The following is a 20098-nucleotide window of genomic DNA, read 5'->3' on the forward strand; positions in this document are numbered from 1 at the left end:
AGTTACAATGCACCTGATGAATAAAACAAGCTGCACCACATACAGAAAAGATGAGAGCGGCCCACCTGTGTCTGTTGAGGGATATTTACAAAGCTTGGATCCCGTGGTCCAACACTGACGAATCGGTTTGCGGGGGAGGTGCTGGGTGTCGAGTAGGCTGTGAAGGGAAGGGACACATGCGTTCAGGAAGCAGCACGAGATTGCACACGCAGACAACACCAAAACACACAGTCTCCGAGCCTACGCAGCTGATTAACAAGGAAATGTGCAAACACTGTAGCTAGCAGAGGGATCTAGCTAGCGAGGGCATTTTAGACAGTCAAAAAGGAAGGGGGGTTGGCTTCCAAAGACTGTTGGAGTAAAACAGCGTCAAACTGGTGCTCAGATGAGCTCTTTTCTCCTTCCATCATACAAATTAGAACATGCAGGACATTTGCAAAGTATACTTTCTGAGTGAAACATGAGTTCTGGGGTCAGAAAGAGATATCCTAGTCTTTAAAAGCACAGGAGAAAGAAATTAGGTAGAAAGGGGAGGAAAGCAGTTCATTTTACAATCTTGCTTTTCACACTACTACCGTCCTAAAGATCATGGGATGTTCCTGTTCCTCGATCTCTAAATACAATAGAAGAGTCTTTACAAACGGACTGGGTTCTCCAGAAAGGCAGTGGAAAACCATGTAGAGCACACTGGCTTTACAGGCTTAGTGGGGTGTCTAGAATTTTACGATCACAAAATGTGCTTACTGTATTAACATTTGTAGTCTTCCCATTCTAGAACCTTTCTGTTCAGGTACAAACCATCAAGACCCCACATAAACCTGGGACCTCAGATACCACACTTCAGCTCACTGTGTTTTTCACAGTACATAAATGCTCTGTTGCTGGTTTTTATACTTATATTGAAGAGCTTCACTCTACAGAGAAAAAATTCTGTAGCTTTAGTGTTTCATTGGCTCATATATCCAAACGAACTTTTTTTTTTCTGGTGTCTTTCAAATTCACTTCTTAACCACAAACTCCAAGGATTTATTCATATTCTTTCTTTACTAGAGTTTTTAGATAATTACTTAATTTCAAATTTCTTACCCATACTTGTAAAAAGCCTAAGTTTTCTGGACTAACACAAGACATGCACTATCTAAAAGATGAAAAGGATTTGCACTTTTTAAAAAACACAATAATTGAAGGAATAATACCAAATTCCTATGCCAGATATTTTCCCGCACATTAACATCATCTGCCTCTCTTCCTTTGATTTTGTTTTACAGAAAACTGCTTAGACTTCTTGTTTCCTTTGTTAAGCGTATCTAGAGACAAAATTTCCAACCAATCTGGCTCAAGTCCTATTGGTCTTAGAAGTAAGTCACCCACGCAGCGCTGTGATGGTCCTGTAGTATGGTTGTGTTGGAATAGAGGAGGAATAAAAGGGTCCCTTGATATCTATTAAGAAGAAACTTTTTGTGGCTGTAGTATTTGTTTGAGAAGAATTTGTCCAATAATAGCTTTATCTAAAATGATCTAATTGTATGATACATTACATTGTCTAGGAACCGATTTCTTCCCCAGCCCATCCCGTCAGATTAACCTGTACAGATCTGAAAGATAAATTTAGTTATTCTGTAAGTGCCTCTCACTCATTGCTATGGGGAAATTTACTTTTTAAAAAGCTCAGTCAAATACTCTTTATTAATGGTTTCATTCGGCCTGTTGCTCTACTTTGATGTGCTTTCAAAAGTCTTAACAGAAAGTTTTATACTGAAAATGATGGACTATAATTACTTGATAGTGAATTTATCTGTTCTAGGGCACAAGGAGGATGTGGGAGAGATAAGGAGGAAACTTGTAGATAAAATAACCTGTTAAGCCTGATAGCAATTAGGAGGGAAAAAAGCATTTTTTACACGTGCATAGGTAGGTAGGTAGGTTGAGAAGGAACAAAAAGGCACGAAGAGTAAGTTAAGGTTCTAAGGGTACGTGACTGATGACAAACGCTGAACTGTAAGGCCTTGGTGTGATGGTCCCAGCAGGGCTGTGTGTGAATGCCTGCACTGATCATCACAGATAACACGGGATTTCCTACGATGACTTGACTGTACTGGTGACATCTCAGCAAGCATGCTGACTGATCCTAGGAAACATATGCTTTTTTTCTTTTCTTTTTTGTGTGAAGATAGGTCTTCGCTGACCATAAAAGTGCTTGTCTTTCAGTTGAGTCTGACCCTTTATGACCCCATGGACTATAGCCTGCCAGGCTCCTCTGTTCATGGGATTCTCCAGGCCAGAATAGTGGAGTGGGTAGCCATTCCCTTCTCCAGGGGATCTTTCCAACCCCGGAATCAAACCCAGGTCTCCTACATAGCACTAAATCTGGAAAGGTCTGTATTACATTTCATTCTCTATTTAATATTTTTGCCAGACATAAATTTTGCCATTTTGAAAGGAGGGTTAGCATCTAAATAATTGAGCCACTCAAAATTACCATGAGACTAACAGTTGGCTCTTGTTTCTTCTTCAATCATGAGACCAAACTTCCCAGGAGGCCCTTAATGCTCTCATAGGCTATTAAAACTACTCCAAAGTTTATTTTATTTTATTTTTTTAAAGAGCAATGCTGAGAGAGGTGGTAAGGTGTTTGCTTTAAAAAAAAAAAAAGATATTACAACTATAAAGATCTGGGAGTCTTGGAGTATCCAAGTCACTGGATGGAACAAAAGGTGCTCAGAGAAACTTATTCTATAGAAAGTTGATTCTGGGAAAAATCAAGGATACAGGAAAAACAAGGGAAGGAAGAAAGAAAGTCTGACTCATCTTCCATTACTGTAGTTTCAATAAGCAGAGTGTTCACCTATAACAGGATGCAGTTCCAGAGATGATATGACAGAGGGTGAATTTGATTTTTCCTAAAGAATCAGTGGAATGAGGGAGTTATCCTGTTGAACAAAAGCCTCGGTTGAAACTTTTTGTTAAAACAATCATATATGCCATGGTGAATCAATTACACATGCCCAGTTAAGTGCTTTCAACATGAATATAAAATGAAGTAAAGGGGGCTATATGGTAATTAATTATATACAACTGTGCTTACTATGCTCTTATATTACATTCATTATCTGTCTTAATTATAATTTTTGTCTACTTACAGCAACACTCAAATGTTGCAAAAGGAGCTTCAGAAAATCAGTAAGTCCAGAAAATAATTTTCTGGGAAGAAATTATCTTAGGTATTTTTGAGAACTCTGGAGGGAAGATTCAGGGGCATTTGATAATTTTCTGTTAACGTCAACAGGGAAATCAATTTGCTTATATAACCTCATTGTAAAAGTCCTCATGACAAACATGACTATTAGAAATCAAAGTATTGATTAGTTGTCTGCTTCTGAAACAGAAAGTGTTTGCTTTTTTTTAGCAGCCATTTGACCTACATGAGCAGCATCATCATGGACCATTTTCTTAGCCTTATGAAATAACATTCCTATAATAAACACTTGCCAGCTCTTATATGGGCTAATCTGATCATATTTTTTCTCTTCCTATGTATTTCTTCAGATTATCCAAGAGTCTTAGCCTTAGCCACAGAGATAAGTATTTAAATTTCAAGTCAGAATCTGATCCCATATCCTTCTGTGTTGCCCACTTACCATATGCATTGCTAATTCTAAAATCCTTCAGTTAGGCAGTACAAGTCCGGCCTCAGTATGAGCAACTGGAAAACAGTTCATGAACAATTCTTTCTTTATATGCAATTGAGCCTCTGCGAATACTGGAATCTATCTCTAGGGAGATTGTGGGGTGGCCAGGGAGAGTGGTTGGGATCACCCATTAGCTCTGCTCTTCACAACTGGGCAGGTGCTCCCTGCAAGAACAGCTTCTATGTTCTCAGAAATGGATGTAACTGACTGCCTGTGAGTCAATGAGGATTCCAACTGTTGTTATTCCCAGGTTATCTGGTGTTTGTTTTTTTTTTTTGCCTCTGAATAAGAAGGAATAAGGGAGGTGACTGAATAGAGGAATCACACGAGTTTCCAGATGAATCAGTTTGGAGTTTGGAATAGCCTTGACCCAACAATTATAAGCTGATCATGGGGCTAAAAAAGTGGTCCAAATGTTCTGAATAAAAGATAGTTGGAACTTTCCTGTTTTGGGGGAAAAACACGACTGCAAAACAAGATATTAAGACATTAAAATATCTGTACCAATGTCAGTTGATGGTTTCTTTAAGATAAAAACTGTATTAGTAAAACCACTGAAATCTCACAAACTAGAAAATGTGAGTGCATCAGCTTGTTTTGAAAGTAGGCAGCCAGATTCGAGATCTAATTCAAATTTAGCAACCCCTGAAATGTGTGTCATCACTGGAAAACAGAAGAGGGAGAAAATTACAGATTTCTGTGTAGAGCCAGGGTGTGAAGGGAGAGCAACCCTTTGGAGGAAGCCCTCTCCAGTGCCACAGAGTAGCTACCAGGAGGCTGAGTGCTGGGGCTCAGCGGCCTGAGGACAGAGGCAGCCAGGTCCTCTGCTGGGGTGGGAGAGAAGGGGATGACCCAGTGAGGCCCCTTTGCAGAAAAGATAATGCAAGAGAGCTAGTGTATTTTGATTTTCTTTTTATGTGTGTGTGTATCTTAGATATTTGTCTTAAAAAAATTTTTTTATTGAAATACAGTTGATTTACACTGTTGTTTTATTAATAGTTTCAGGTTTATAGCAACATGATCCACGTGTGTGTGTGTGTGTGTGTGTGTGTGTATATATATAATTTCTTACTTTTCCATTATAGGTTATTGCAAGATACTGAGTATAATTCCCTGTGCTATACACTACGTCCTTGCTAGTTCTGACATTCTGAATTTACTTCCAGACACAGGAAGCAACAAAGTCCCCTAAACCCTGGCAGACACAAAGTTTGAAGAGAAGTTTGTGTTCTGTTCATGAGAGATGCCAAGTATCTAAAAGGAAGGAATATCCAATTTCTCATTGTCTCAATCTAAAAGGAAGGAATACCCAATCCTCATTCCCTCAAACTCTACCAAGTCTAACTGCCGTGCTGCATCAAGGAGAGATATCTTATGTATTCCCATTCTTCCTCTCTTTCTTTCTCTGTCTCTGTCTTGCTCTCATGTGAACACTTCCTCTGTGCCAGGCTCTATGCTGAGTTTTATGGGAGATAAAAAGATGAGCCAGACACACTGCTATCCTTGAAATGTTAGCATCTAGTGGGGAGAGATGAGTACAGAAAGTGAAAATATGAGTGCCTAAAAGTAATATACATAAAAATCTGTGGGGTGTTTAAGGACAGAAAAGTGACACCTGGCAGGGGGGACAGAAAGCTCTGTAGAGGAGAAGGAGATCTCGGCTTTCGTGACGGGCTGTAAAAGACATGTTAGTTGACAAGTTCAGAGGGACTGAGGGTTACAGAGCAAGATGCACGAGGAAAGCAACAGAGGCGGAGGGTGGGGGTGTCAGTCGTGGAGAGAAAGAAAAGATGAAATGCTGCAAATGATACTTTGCCATACGGTCTGGAAGATAAAAAGTTGAGGAGTGGGGACTTGAATGTTTGAAATTGAAGGAGAAAAAGTCCATTGAATTTTTCTTTCAAGAGGAAGAAATAATTTATAAAATAATCAAAGATACCAAATTTTAAACACCATTAAGACCACTAGAGGCTTCCCCAGTGGCTCAGATGGTAAGGAATCTGCCTGCAGTAAGGGAGATCTTGGTTCAATCCCTGAGTTGGGAAGATCCCCTGGAGAAGGGCGTGGCAACCCACTCCAGTATTCTTGCCTGGAGAGTCTCCATGGACAGAGGAGCCTGGCAGGCTACAGTCCATGGGGTCACAAAGAGTCAGACACAACTGAGAAACTAAGCACAGCACAACATAAGACCACCAGGCATCCTAACACTTTAAACCTTTCCCATCCTATCTCAAAATCAGTGTGCCTTTCACATGTTGTCTTGTGTTCAGAAACTCAAGACATTTTCACATGTGGGGATTTTTCTTTAAAGACGCTGGACAAAGATTCAATTTCATTCAGCTGGACTAACTGTGATTTCACTCCCTGCCCAGGAATGTGCTAGTTACTGGACAAAAGTCATCTGAACAAGTTTAGGAATGGAGACTTGAACAGATCCCTGTGTTTTCAAACGGCAAGTTTATGAAACGTTTATCAGTGACACCCGACAGTGCATCAGAATGCATGCAGCTGCAAACGGAAGCAGTGAGGTGACTAAATACCTAATTGAAATAATCTCTGGAATCTTAACTGCACTATCATATGTTAAATACTATTTTTTTTAAAGCCCTGTGAAAAAAACTTTCATTTGTAAAAAAAAATAAATGCAGAAACTATTAGAAAATAGATTGGGTACTTTCTAAATGAAACCTATTACAATTGACTCATTTGGGAACTTGAACAGCACTATTTCTTGCCAGGTCACAAAAAAAAAAAATGCTGGAGGATATTGGAATGTTTTTTCCTTTGAAGAAATCTATGGGTATCGACAAATTTACAGGGCCTAGATTGGCATTATTAATGTAATTATACAGCCAAGGAAACACATATAGCCTTTGCTGACACATGACCCAGTATTCAGAGGTTTGGAAATTCCACGTGATTGAATGGATGTTGTAATTTTTGTCCAGATATTTGGAATCTAGAAGATAACCACACTGAATTTCCATTATTTTGATCACGTATGTGAAGTCAGTTACCTCATTCTATTATCTCTGCAGATCTTTTGTCTGTACAAACAAGTTACCAACAACAAAAAAGACAGCCTTCAGGGCATGAAATTAAAGCCTACTTCAGTTCAGTTCAGTTCAGTTCAGTTGCTCAGTTGTGTCCGACTCTGCGACCCCATGAATCGCAGCATGCCAGGCCTCCCTGTCCATCACCAACTCCTGGAGTTCACTCAGACTCACGTCCATCGAGTCGGTGATGGCATCCAGCCATCTCATCCTCTGTCGTCCCCTTCTCCTCCTGCCCCCAATCCCTCCCAGCATCAAGAGTCTTTTCCAATGAGTCAACTCTTCACATGAGGTGGCCAAAGTACTGGACTTTCAGCTTTAGCATCATTCTTTCCAAAGAACACCCAAAGCTGATCTCCTTCAGAATGGACTGGCTGGATCTCCTTGCAGTCCAAGGGACTCTCAAGAGTCTTCTCCAACACCATAGTTCAAAAGCATCAATTCTTCAGTGCTCAGCTTTCTTCACAGTCCAACTCTCACATCCATACATGACCACAGGAAAAACCATAGCCTTGACTAGACAGACCTTTGTTGACAAAGTAATGTCTCTGCTTTTCAATATGCTATCTAGGTGGGTCATAACTTTCCTTCCAAGGAGTGTCTTTTAATTTCATGGCTGCAGTCACCATCTGCAGTGATTTGGGAGCCCCAAAAATAAAGTCTGACACTGTTGCCACTGTTTCCCCATCTATTTGCCATGAAGGGATGGGACAGGATGCCATGATCTTCGTTTTCTGAATGTTGAGCTTTAAGCCAACTTTTTCACTCTCCTCTTTCTCTCTCATCAAGAGGCTTTTGAGTTCCTCTTCACTTTCTGCCATAAGGGTGGTGTCATCTGCAGATCTGAGGTTATAGATATTTCTCCCGGCAATCTTGATTCCAGCTTGTGCTTCTTCCAACCCAGCGTTTCTCATGATGTACTCTGCATATAAGTTAAATAAGCAGGGTGACAGTATACAGCCTTGATGTACTCCTTTTCCTATTTGGAACCAGTCTGTTGTTCCATGTCCAGTTCTGACTGTTGCTTCCTGACCTGCATATAGGTTTCTCAAGAGGCCTCTAGTAAATTATCACAGAATAGCATACCCACAAGCCTTCTTCCTGAAAATCTAAAGAATTTGAACTTTAATATATTAGCATTACTTAACATGTATGGTAACAATTTGCATGACATGTTTAATGTGTCAATAGTTCACAAAAGTCATGAAAAGAATCAGTTTTGGCAGATGGCTTTGCTCTGCTGGTCTCTCCACTTGTGTTAGGGATCTTCATAGCGGGTAGGGCTCAGATGACATCATGATTTGGGATGAAACGTTCAGAGAGGAAGGTATAAGACGAATTCATGTGTGCACACAGAGAGAAGGGAATCTGGACGTCTTCTGACTTTATATTACCAAAATCTGTGTAATGAAGAGGCACTTAACAATGAGTGTTTCCTGTAAACAACCTATTTATACTGCCTATAATATTCTTTTTCATAATGATTTAAAGGACAGAATACAGCTTTGTTTCAGTTCATTTCAATTTATTTCTAATGACTGATCCACATTCTATATCATTTATTTTTATGTGTATGCTGTGTGTTATTCAACTGAACATATTTATTGATCAAAAACAACCACGTGGATGGTAGGCACAGGTGAAAGTAATATTGAAGAGCCACAGGGAATAAACCCTGGATTCAGCTGGGGTTTACTAAAAAAAGAAACCAAGATCAATATATTGGATCGCTCCCTCTTGAAAGGCTTCTGTAGCCTCTCCAAAGGCAGTGTAACTCTGGAAACCCACTTCTGGGACTATATTCTCAACCAATACTTAAAAGCACATATAAAGATTTACACTCCAAGATGTTCATTACAGCATTACTTATAAGTGCAACAAATTGGAACCAATGGATAAATTGATGTTTCATCCATATGTTGGAATACTGCAGTCATTAAAAATGTTTTAAAATAATAATGATACCATGATATGCTTATAATATGAAATGAATAAAATTAGTTTATAAAATTATATATATATGTATATACATATATAAACACATACATATGATCAATTATGTTTAAAATAAGCACAGAAAATGGAGAATATACACAGAAAGTGATTATCTATAAAGACTGGAATTATGAGTGATTTCAAAATATCTTCTAGTAATTTTTAATCCTAAATAAAAACAGAATCTGAAAACCCCAAATAATATTTTTATTTTTACAGCAATGCAATGCAGTTAATAGAAAATAAAATTTTTTTTTTCTAGAATCAGAAAATTCTAGACTGAATCCATTCAGTCTCTTACTAGAGATGTGATCTTGGCAAACCAGTTAAATCCTTAGAGCCTCTCTATATAAAAAAAGTCCAGCATAATAAACATTATTTGCTCTAATACTTCTAACTCTTGTAAGGCTTCACCCTGCTCTGTGAATTTCTAATAGGCTACCTTCTCCATAGGAGCAATCCAGAGAGTGATCTCTAAGGAGAGGCTTAGCTAACAAGATGGGAAATCTCCAGGATCCCACTGTACTCTACATTAAGACAGTTGAAGAAAACTGCTAAAATCATCCAGTCAGGGATTACTGATACCAAATTCCGATTAAGGGCATCACACCCCAAGGTATCTGCCTTCAACCAATTAAAAAAATAATACTTAAATCTCTCCTGGGTTAATGTTATGATCAGATTCATATATAATTTCTAAGGGTGTAAACTGACACAACTTTTCTGAAAAGCAGTTTGGTAATGTATATCAAGAGAAATATTTATACTATTTGCACTAGTAATTCCAATTACAGAATCTATCCTAATAAAATTATTCAAGTTGGGGACAAAAATATATGTTTGATGATTTGCTGGAGGATATTCCATAGGCAAGGACAAAAGTTAATGTTCTATGGTAGGAGAATAAGTAAAAATTATTTAAAATAACATTTCCTGCTAGAACATTTTTTCTTATAAAGTAAGAAAAGATGTAAAATACTAGTTAAGAAAATAACATAGAAAATATTATATGCAGTAGGTCACAATAATCTTATATAAATATAAGCATACACAGAGAAATGCACTGAAAAAAGGGAAGAAAATCAGACTAAAATGTTAATTAGTAGTTGGTTATAGGAGAATATAATTTTTAAAATACTTTTCTGTATTTTTCAATTTTCCTACATTGCATTGCCATATATTATCTTCATGAAGAAAATCATAAAACTCATCTGTCATTTCTGTCATTTGAAATAGTAAAAAACCGAAGCAAAATAAGGCACGAATGGGTTATGATAACTTAAATAACCCAGATGAACGTAATCATCCACTGGCTGTTTTCTTTTGTCACTCATTCCTTCTTGACAAAGTTCAGTTCTTTTTTTTTTCCTACTCACGAGTTCCTGTTTTTCATCCAATTCAATGTACCCAGGAGTTTTTATAAGAATAATAGAAAAGTTTTTTTTATGGCATGCCTTGAAATATAGTTAAGTGGTAGAGTAGACAGACCTGGATTCGAATTCTGGTTCAATCTCAGTTTCCTCTTTTTAAAATGAGGGCTAAGGATTCTAATTTTTCAGATTAAAATAAAAATCAAGTGCAACTAAGGTAATACATATGAAAACACCTATCAAAGTGCCTGATTTGCAATAATTATTTTTCTTTTGCACAGTTAGACATTAAAAATTTGGGTTGTGGAAAAAAAAAATTTGGGTTGTGCACAAAGTAGAAATGCTCTGCAAAAAAGTATTTACTGAAAATTATAACTTAAAGATAGCACACGTACATTTGTATCTAATGTATTCCTAAAGCAGAACGTGTCACTGCTTAGTCGGGTCCAACTCTTTGTGACCCCATGGACTGTAGCCTGCGAGGCTCCTCCGTCCATGGGATTTTCCAGGCAAGAGTACTGGAGTGGGTTGCCGTTTCCTTCTCCAGGGGATTTTCCCGACCCAGGGATCGAACCCAGGTCTCCTGCATTGCAGGCAGACACTTTACCCTCTAAGCCACCAGGGAAGCAGAACTTATGAGCAAATAATGGCTATTGAGGGTGAAAATGTTATCCTGTACTAAATTCCATGCTCTCTGGGAGGGAAGAAGAATATAATTCTCCACCAGAAAGAGCACATATTTTTTCTATCAGATGTACAAAATTTACCAAGGCTTTTCTGGATCACCCCCTTTCACCCCCCTTACCCGACCCCACTGTGTGAGTTTTGGTCACTGTAATTAGTGATTGAGATTTAAAGAAAAATTTTAGTTCACTAGAAAAATACTTTAAAAATTAAATAAATCATTATATTTGACATAAAAGAGGATTTAAAACTCAATAATCTCTTCCATGCTCACTGGGTAAGGTACTTAGGAACTACCTCCCAACAAAGCAATTTCTATCCTTCAATACACAATCAAGTGTATATATACATCCCCACTCTACAGTAGTATATGTTCTATACATACTGTTTCTTAGCACTCTCTCTCCTTTGCCGACTTAATATAACTCAAAGATTATTCCATGAATTCGTATACACCTATCCTTATTTTTGACTTCCCTGGTGGCTCAGATGGTAAAAGCGTCTGCTTACAGTGCAGGAGACCTCGGTTCGATCCCTGGGTTGGGAAGATCCCCTGGAGACGGAAATGGCACCCTACTCCAGTACTCTTGCCTGGAAAATCCCATGGACGGAGGAGCCTGGTAGGCTACAGTCCATGGGGTCGCAAAGAGTCAGACACGACTGAGCGACTTCACTTTCACCCTTATTTTTATTTACTTATTTTTATTTTTGACTGTGCTGGGCCTTTGTTGCTGTGCGGGCTTTTCTCTAGTTGTGGCAAGTGGGGGCTACTCCGTAGCTGCAGCGCAGACTTCTCATCGCAGTGGCTTCTCCTGCTGTGGAGCATGGGCTCTAGGGCACGTGGGCTTCAGTAGTTGCAGCTCCCAAGCTCTAGAAGACAGGCTCAATAGTTGTGGCACACAAACTTAGTTTCCTCATGGCATGGCATGTGGGATATTCCCAGATCAGGGATCGAACCTGTGTCTCCGACAATTGGCAGGCAGATTCTTTACCGCTGAGCCACCAGGGAAGCAAGCCCCATCCTTCTTTTCAAAGGGTTTTCTAATGTATATCATATTAGTAGATTTGGATATTTCGGTTTCAATCCCTGGGTTGGGAAGATCCCCTGGAGAAGGCAAAGGATACCCACTCCAGTGTTCTGGCCTAGAGAATTGGCCTATATAGTCCATGGGGTCGCAAAGAGTTGGACATGACTGAGTGACTTTCACTTTCACTCTTTTATTATAATCATTGTTGCAACGAATACTTGATGTATATCTTTGCTCATATGTCCAACACTATGTATGACTTACATTTAAAATTTATATATATAAATATATATATAGTAAAATAGTCCTCTGAAGAGGTTGAACCAACTTACAGTCCTCTAACAGTATAGGAGAATGCCTGTTTTTCACACACACAACAAGATTATGTCACGATACTTTTCTATATTATTTGAAAGGTCTTTCTCATTTCAATATTTCAAAAAAGTCTACCCTATGTTTTTGTGGTACTTTAAGGTTTAATATTTCTATATTATATTTTTTGTATCACCTGGAATTTATTTTGGTATAAGGAATTTTATTTTTTGTGGATAGCTACTCAGTCATCCCAATATACTTTATTGAATAATTCTTTTCCCTCTTCCATATGAAAATGTCACTATTATCATATCCTAAAATACTGTAGTTAAACTGGTCTCTTTCTGATTCAGAAGAATATAAAAAATTAAAATATAATGGGGATAGAAGCAGTGCTGGCTGAAGAATAAAATTCAATGTGGAAATAGAGAGATCAAAGTAAAATATGGTCCCTGGCACTAAATGACATCAGACATTAACTTAAGAGTAGATAAGAAGAAGGAGGGAGCTCTTTGGAATTGTTCAGTATCCTGTATGTGGTGTTGGTTAGAAGAATCTATGATGTTTTAAAAGCTCATAGAACTGTACACCAAAGGGTGGATTTCATTGAATATAAACTTTTTTTAAAACTTAAAAACTAAAGGAAAAGTCCAGGTACCAGTAAAGAAACACTATTTTATGAAAGGAAGCCACTAACTTTTTAAAAAATCGTTCTTGTCATTATCTACTGGCTCTTCTCTGAAAGAGGAAATACAGTCCTTATATCATTTAAAAATTGCGTCTACGACATATTCACTGACTTGTTCTAAATTCAATTACTGATTAAAATTAACACATAAAAAAGTGTTGATGAAAAAGAGAGCCATCATTATTTGGGTCAAAACTCAGAGAGTAATTCTTCTAAGCATTCATCAACAGTCCAAGCTCTGGAGAGCCCTAAGGAACAAAGAACCTCTGGCTTTAGCAATAGCTACTGTTTTCCCACCTTCTCGCTATTCTTTGATTATCTCCTTCCTTCTGCTCTCTTTCCTTTCCCTGCTAACAAAAAGTTATTCTCAGCAGCAGAAACTGATCCACACTGAAGCATAAATGACCACTAGTATCTTCCTTTGTACTTCTCCCATAGGATCTGCACCGCAAACTTGGAAACTGGGCTAAAGCGAAGATCCTCAAAGGATGCTCTGGCCAAGTGTATGAACTGTAGGTTCAAGGTGGCTGGGTGTGAGTCATGACGCTGCTACACTTGACTGAGTGATCTTGAGAAAGTTATCTATCTCTTCACACCCCGTGTTTCTCCATTAAGGTATTTACTTTTCAAAGTATGCACTTCATAGCATTAATGTGAGGATTAAAACAAGATAATACATAAAAAGCACTTTTTAAAGTGCTTGGTATTAATAAAAGCTCAACATTTTGTTGTTATTAATTTCAGACAAGAATAGGCAGTTTGTGGTTCCCTGGTAACCAGAAATCGTGTCATATTGCTTTGTAATTTGGCTACAGGAGGAGCTAGCACCATGCGACCATAGGATTATTCTTTTTCATCTAGATGGCTTATTGCAGTAAAGAATCAGCCTGCAATGCAAGAGACACAGGAGACATGGGTTTGATCCCTGGGTCAGGAAGATCCTCTGGAGAAGGAAATGGCAACCCTCTTCAGTGTTCTTGCCTGGAGAATCCCATGGACAAAGGAGCCTGGTGGGCTACAGTCCACAGGGTTGGAAAAGAGTCAGACATGACTGAGCGACTGAGTGCCCATGCACACTATGGGATTATAATCTTGGGAAATTTAAGATTCCATTCTTGAATCTCAGTTTCCTTATCTATAAAATCCTGACTTCCTGAATCTTAAGAAGTTGGAAATGAGATAAAATATACATGTAAAGAGCTCTGCTAACCAAAAAGCACTGAACATATGTTAATTATTATACTAGGAAACTTCAGTCCTGGTCAGAGATTATTGTTACATTCTCGATTAACAGGTTCAAACTCATTCATACAATGAATGTATACAAGATTCATCAGAGATATAAAAATAAAAAGGGAACTTGTTATTACATGCTTATAATTTAATAGAATTCTAGTTTAAAAAAATCAAAAGTTCATGGCTAAGACAGGATGGAAAAAACTGTTTATAAGTCTTTCATGCATTTTTAAATTGAGTTTTTGTGTTCCTAATTAATTTAAAAAAGGAAAATATTCATGTTTTATCTTCTATCATAATTCAAAAATGTTTTTTTTTTTTCTTTTCATTATAATTCTAGGCTATGATGCCAATCTTCAGTTTCTTTTCTGGAAAAGTCCATTTTTATAGTATGTTCTTGGTGCCAATCTATTATAAAAAATTGAATTTTACAATGCAATTAAGAAAATGAATTGTGCATTTTGAATTATCATACCACAAACAGATCCAAATGAAATGAGAGATTTGCCTATTCTTGAGCTGTTGTCCTCAGGACTCTTAGGAATATCCATTCGTTTTATTACATGCTTGAAAAGGAGTCCCTTCCCAATTAATGAGATGGTGCACGTAGAAAAACTCAGTACACTGCAAAGAACAGCAGTAGGTAGGATGTTATTATAATTAGTCTCACCAGTAAAATACCTAACATGCATGGATGGATGCTCAGTTGCATTTGACTCTTTTGCCACCCCATGGACTGTAGCCCAACAGGCTCCTCTGTTCATGGGATTTTCCAGGCAAGAATACTAGAGTAGGTTGCCATTTTCTCCTCCAGGGGATCTTTCTGACCCAGGGATCGAACTTGGGTCTGCTGCATTGGCATGTATTCTTTACCACTGAGCCACCTAGGAAGCCCAAGATACCTAATAGGCATCTCCAAATATAACTTGGTCAAACTAAACTTATGATCCCCGCCCCTTGCCCAGAACTGAGCTTCCTGTAACTTTTTCAACTCACTTTATGGCAACTCCACCCTTCCAATTGCTCAGGTCAAAAATCTAGGTGTCTTTGCTGATAACTCCAGTTTTTTGGTTTTTTTTTTTTTCCTCAACTCACATCTAACATGTCAGTAAATGCTATCACCTTTATCTTTCAAATATTTCTCACCACCCCTACTGCCTCCCCAGGGGCTTCCCTGGTGGCTCAGTGCTAAAGAATTCACCTGCCAACGCAGGAGCCATGGGTTCGATCCCTGGGTCTGGAAGATCCCCTGGAGGAGGGCATGGTACCCACTCCCGTATTCTTGCCTGGAGAATCCTATGGACAGAGAAGCCTGGTGGGCTACAGTCCACAGGGTTGCAAAGGCTTGGACATGACTGAAGTGACTGAGAATGCACTGCCCCTATATGGGTTCAGGTCATTAGCAGCTCTTGCCTTGCAATACTGCAATGGTATGCCACCCCCTTCCCTGTGTTACTTTTTTCCACTGTACTTACTGGTCCCTAATTTACTAACTTACTTATTCTTTGGTGTTTGTCCCCTCCCTTTAGAATGTAAATGCCACAAGGGAAGTGGATGGTCTGCTTTGTTCACTTTTGGATCCCTCTGCCTAGAATGGTGGCTGGCATGTAGAAGACACTCATATTTATTGATTTAAAAATAAGCCTCATAACTAGTCCTCCTATTTTAATTCTTGCTCCATGAAATCTATTTTCAGCAAAGCCTTCAAAGCGTTTATGTTAAAACCTAACTCGTGTCACTCCTTTGCTCCCCATCTCAGAACAAATGCCAAAGTCCTAACGTGGCCCATAAGAACCTTCAACATTTGCTGCCTCCATGAGCCTGAGCCTCCCCTCTGCTCCCCAGCTCCCAGTCATATCCTCGTTCATCCACATTACCTCTCAGGCATGGCCTCCCCCTACTTTCGTTCATTCACTCATTATGGTCGCACCACACTGGCCTCTGGGTTTTGCTCCTCAAACACACAGGCTGGACTGGCTGATCCTCCTGTTCGGAAACTCCTCCCTCTACAGTCTCATGGCTCATTCTCTTGCCTCTGCTGGACTTTGTTCAAACCTCCCCGTCTCAGACAGGCCTTCTCCGACCACCCTGTTTAGGTTGGATACAACCCCCACTAATCCCAACCCCTCTGTGCTTTGCTTTCCTACTATTGTATCAGCATCTCACATCACTCCTACCTATTATACTTGTTATTTTATTCATCATCCTCTGTAAAATAAATGCTCCACAAAATCAGGGATTTTTCATCTTTTTCATTTCCCGCAGAATCCTAGCATCTACAACACTGCTTTGCACACAGTGGCTAGTCAATAACTATTTACTGAATGAATGAAAGAAGTGATATTCTCTCACCGGTTATCTAAACCCAGTTAATCAGCAGAAGTAGACTCCATCCACTGTGAATTACTCTTACCAGTTATTCCGTTTGTCCTGGTATCCTAAACAGATCTGGCATAGTATATACCAATCTTCCTCCAAACATATCAACTATAGGAATGTCCTCCTTGACAGAACAGAACTGTTATTTCCACCCTCACTACTCTTTTTTAGGCCTCTGGTAAGGATTTTTCCATTAAAACATATTATTTTATAGGCAAATATTTTCCCCCAAATCTGTCTTACCCTCGTTTTCCTGGTCGCAGCTGCAAAGTTGCACATTGGTGCCAGAGGCAACTGATTAGTTTAAAAACACATACTCTGCTTTAGGCTGGCACCCACTTGTACTTTATAAATGAGCATATTCAAAATGGTGTCTTGGACTTTGTCTACAGCACAGCACATCTGTCACCCCGCTTTGTCCTGACAGCCTGTCTGTGACAGTGTGAAGAGCAATTAGGGTTATTCCTGTTAACAGACACGGGAGTCCATGCCCAGAAAAGTTGTCAGTATAGGTGATTCCTACTTTCCTTTTTAAAACCTTATTTTATCGCAAATCATCTTAAACCTCTCAGTAGAAAAGACTGTCCCAGGTTATACAATTAGTGGTTTTGAAAAGGACTCAGTATCAGATATACTGTTGGGATGTTGAACATCTGTACTTAATAATACCCTGTCGTGATGTTTCTTCTTGCTAAAGTTGGGCTCTAATAAACTGACAAAGATAAACAGGATCCAACCACCCTGTGGTTGTCATTTCTAAGAAAGCACAGAATTAATGAAATGGTACTTCTGCTCTAAATTTTTATCCAGTGGTAATCCAATGTCAGACACCCCCTCCTTCCACCCACAAGCTGGTTTCTGAGGAGAAGTTCTACCTTCTCCCTCAGGCTTGAAACATCAGAATGCTACCCCTACTAGCTAAGAAGTCACTCCCTCCCAAAAAACCCCACCTGAGGCCCCACACCTGGACCCAACTCCCTGCCACATCCTCTCGTGGCACCGACGCACGCCTCTGTCCTGGGGCTGTCTGGGCGAGCTGCCTGTACCCCAGCTGTCTCCCACAACAAACCCCGAGTTTCTCTGGAGAAGGGGTGAATCCTCTTTGTATCCCAAGTGGCTAACACAGTCCTTGGCACATGACAGATGCCTAATATATGAAGGATGAATAAATGAATGAAAGGAGGCAGTCTTCCCAGTGTGGGCTGGTGGGCTTTTAGATTTTTAATTTGAGAGGCTTCTCCTATACTATAAATTACAGGTTTCCCAGACTATCACTGTCTTAAAAGTAAAGTAGAAGATAGCTGATATACTGCTCTGAAATAACATATTACTGTGAATTCAGCAAACCCCAGGAAAGACCAGAAACAAGGGCTAAAATTTATGATGATAAAAACCTTTCTATGCCATCAGTAGAACACTTGGTTTTGACTACATTCCTAGAATCCTAGGATTCAAAAAGTAGGTATAAAATTGTTATGTAAATATCAAACTTTTGTTCCCCTTTCCTGAAATTCTTTTTCTGAAAATCTCTAAACCCTGTGCTAAGGAACAGGCAACCATATGAGCTGGATCTGCCAAGGCCTCCTCCACACCTCTTCCCATCACGTTAAATGAATGCTTGGGGCTGGGCACAGGAGGACAGTGGTTATGTTCTCATCAAGGCATTAGATGCAATCCATGGAAGGAAGCCCAGGAAGAGACTCATACCAACCTGATTGAGGGGTTGAGTAGCTTCTACACGTCCTACAGACACGTTTCTTCATTAGCCTAGCCTGGGAGGCTTCCACTAGTTAAGACTTTTGGTAAATAATGAAATGAAAGCGACAGGGTTAGTCGCTCAGCTGTGCCTGACTCTGTGCCACCCCATGGACTATAGCAAACCAGACTCCTCTGTCCATGGGATTCTCCAGGCAAGAATACTGGAGTGGGTTGCTATTCCCTTCGCCAGGGGATCTTCCCGACCCAGGGGATCGAACCCAGGTCTCCTGCATGGCAGGCAGATTCTTTACTGTCTGAGCCAACAGATAAGCCCCTGGGAGATAATATAATGCTCCAATTTATTTGGTGGTGGTGTGGTGCTTATCGTGGCTGATTTCACATAACCTTGCCCAGCTACGGATTACTGCCCACATTCGACAGATGAGGAAACTTGGGATTGGAAGGGAAACATAGCTACCCATGTGAAAGGTGCGGGTTTGAGCCCTTATCCTTTAGACTTATTCTATGTAGAATAAGAACATTAAACAAGGGTTTCTGAGAGCTCAGCCAACGTCCTGTGCATCTAGAGAGACGGAGAAGTGGTACAATATGCACCGGTGATGCAACACCACAATCAGCGTGCAGTTGCCAATGTGTAAGTCAATATCCCCAGCGACTAGGTTTAACGGAGTTTGAGGATGGTTATTCTCTGACTAGTTTGAAGACGTTACATGAATACACAATAAGGAGGACTCACCTACAAGCTTCTACTTCTCAGAAGCTTCTTTTCTGAACTGAGCGTCCAAGATCCTTATAGCAAGCCTAGTTTGCTTCCTATGTCATTGGACACTCAGGGTTTTCTCATTTGTTGAACCACTTCTTACCAAGAGAAGTCAGCCTGCCCAGAATTTCCTCTAGACTCTCAGTCTTTTTGCTATAAAACCAGAATCCATGCACAATGCCACTCACTTGTGCATGCATTATCAAAATGAATACATACTAGATAACCTGAATCTCACCCATACCCATGAGGGGCTTTAGATATTTGAAATCAGTATCCCCCACATTAAGTTCAATGAACAGTGTATCAACAGAGGCTCATTTTTTCTCTTTGGCCCTCCTGTACTCAATACCACACCGTCCCGAACACCGAGAGGTTTGAATCGTCCTTCACTATACTCATCCAAATGGCTGTCCAAGCCCAAAAGCTTATGTCTGGAAAACAGCTCTTCTTGGGCTTTCTTCCATTCAATTTCCATAGCTGCTGCTCAAGTTCTTGACCTTCCTGCTTCTTTCCTGGTCTATGCTCACCTCTTCCTCTGTAGATGCCTTGTGTCCAGCCTCACTTCCTCGAAGACCTCCTCTCTCTAGGGTCACTGTCACAGTTCCCATTCTTTCCTATGCCTTGATCCCCCTACAGTGCTTCAGAGAAGATGGTCATCATACCCCCTATCAAGATTAGGTAGTCTCATCCATTACCTGGGAACTCTGCCTGTAGCCATCACTCTTCCTGTCATTATTTCAGGTATAATAAAAGCCAAATTTATCTGTTCAACCTATTTCTATACCCTTGTCATCTTTAAAATATCAGGAAATACCAGGAGAGTTGTTCTCTCTCTAATTTATCAAATAATCCTATATTGTCGGATCACACTTCCCAGAATACTCAGAGAAGAGCCAAGAGTTCTTTCCTCTTTCCTTCCAATTCCATCTTCCATCTCCTCCCTCTGCCAAGCTTAGCTAGGCAACTGCCATGGCTACTAGCTCTGATCTTCTGCCAGGCTCTTTTGTTGGTGAATGCTCAATGTACACACCTTTGAATTGGTTACTTTCATCTAAACTTTTTTTTCTATTTGATGGATGAGGTACCTAGTCTTTGTAGCTCATCAAATGCATTTCTCTTGGATTGTAAGTTACTGGAAGGCAGGGCTCTACCAAAGTATGAGGAATTTTTGCTAATAAG

The 20098-nt window shown here is 39.6% G+C and overlaps 1 protein-coding gene across 4 annotated transcripts in view; it reads right to left on the bottom strand.

Moving 5' to 3' along the window:
• Window positions 1-20098, bottom strand: part of NFIA (nuclear factor I A) — a 400419-nt gene that overhangs the window by 36845 nt on the left and 343476 nt on the right. For 3 of the 4 annotated variants that reach the window (XM_055585662.1, XM_055585661.1, XM_055585660.1), the window contains exon 10: window positions 66-157. The exons of the other annotated variant lie outside the window; for it this stretch is intronic. In XM_055585662.1, coding sequence (XP_055441637.1) covers window positions 66-157 — 92 coding nt within the window. The remainder of the gene's footprint in view (window positions 1-65; window positions 158-20098) is intronic. 4 annotated transcript variants of the gene reach the window in all.

Source organism: Bubalus kerabau, chromosome 6 (assembly GCF_029407905.1).
Source record: "Bubalus kerabau isolate K-KA32 ecotype Philippines breed swamp buffalo chromosome 6, PCC_UOA_SB_1v2, whole genome shotgun sequence".
Lineage (NCBI taxonomy): Eukaryota > Metazoa > Chordata > Mammalia > Artiodactyla > Bovidae > Bubalus > Bubalus kerabau.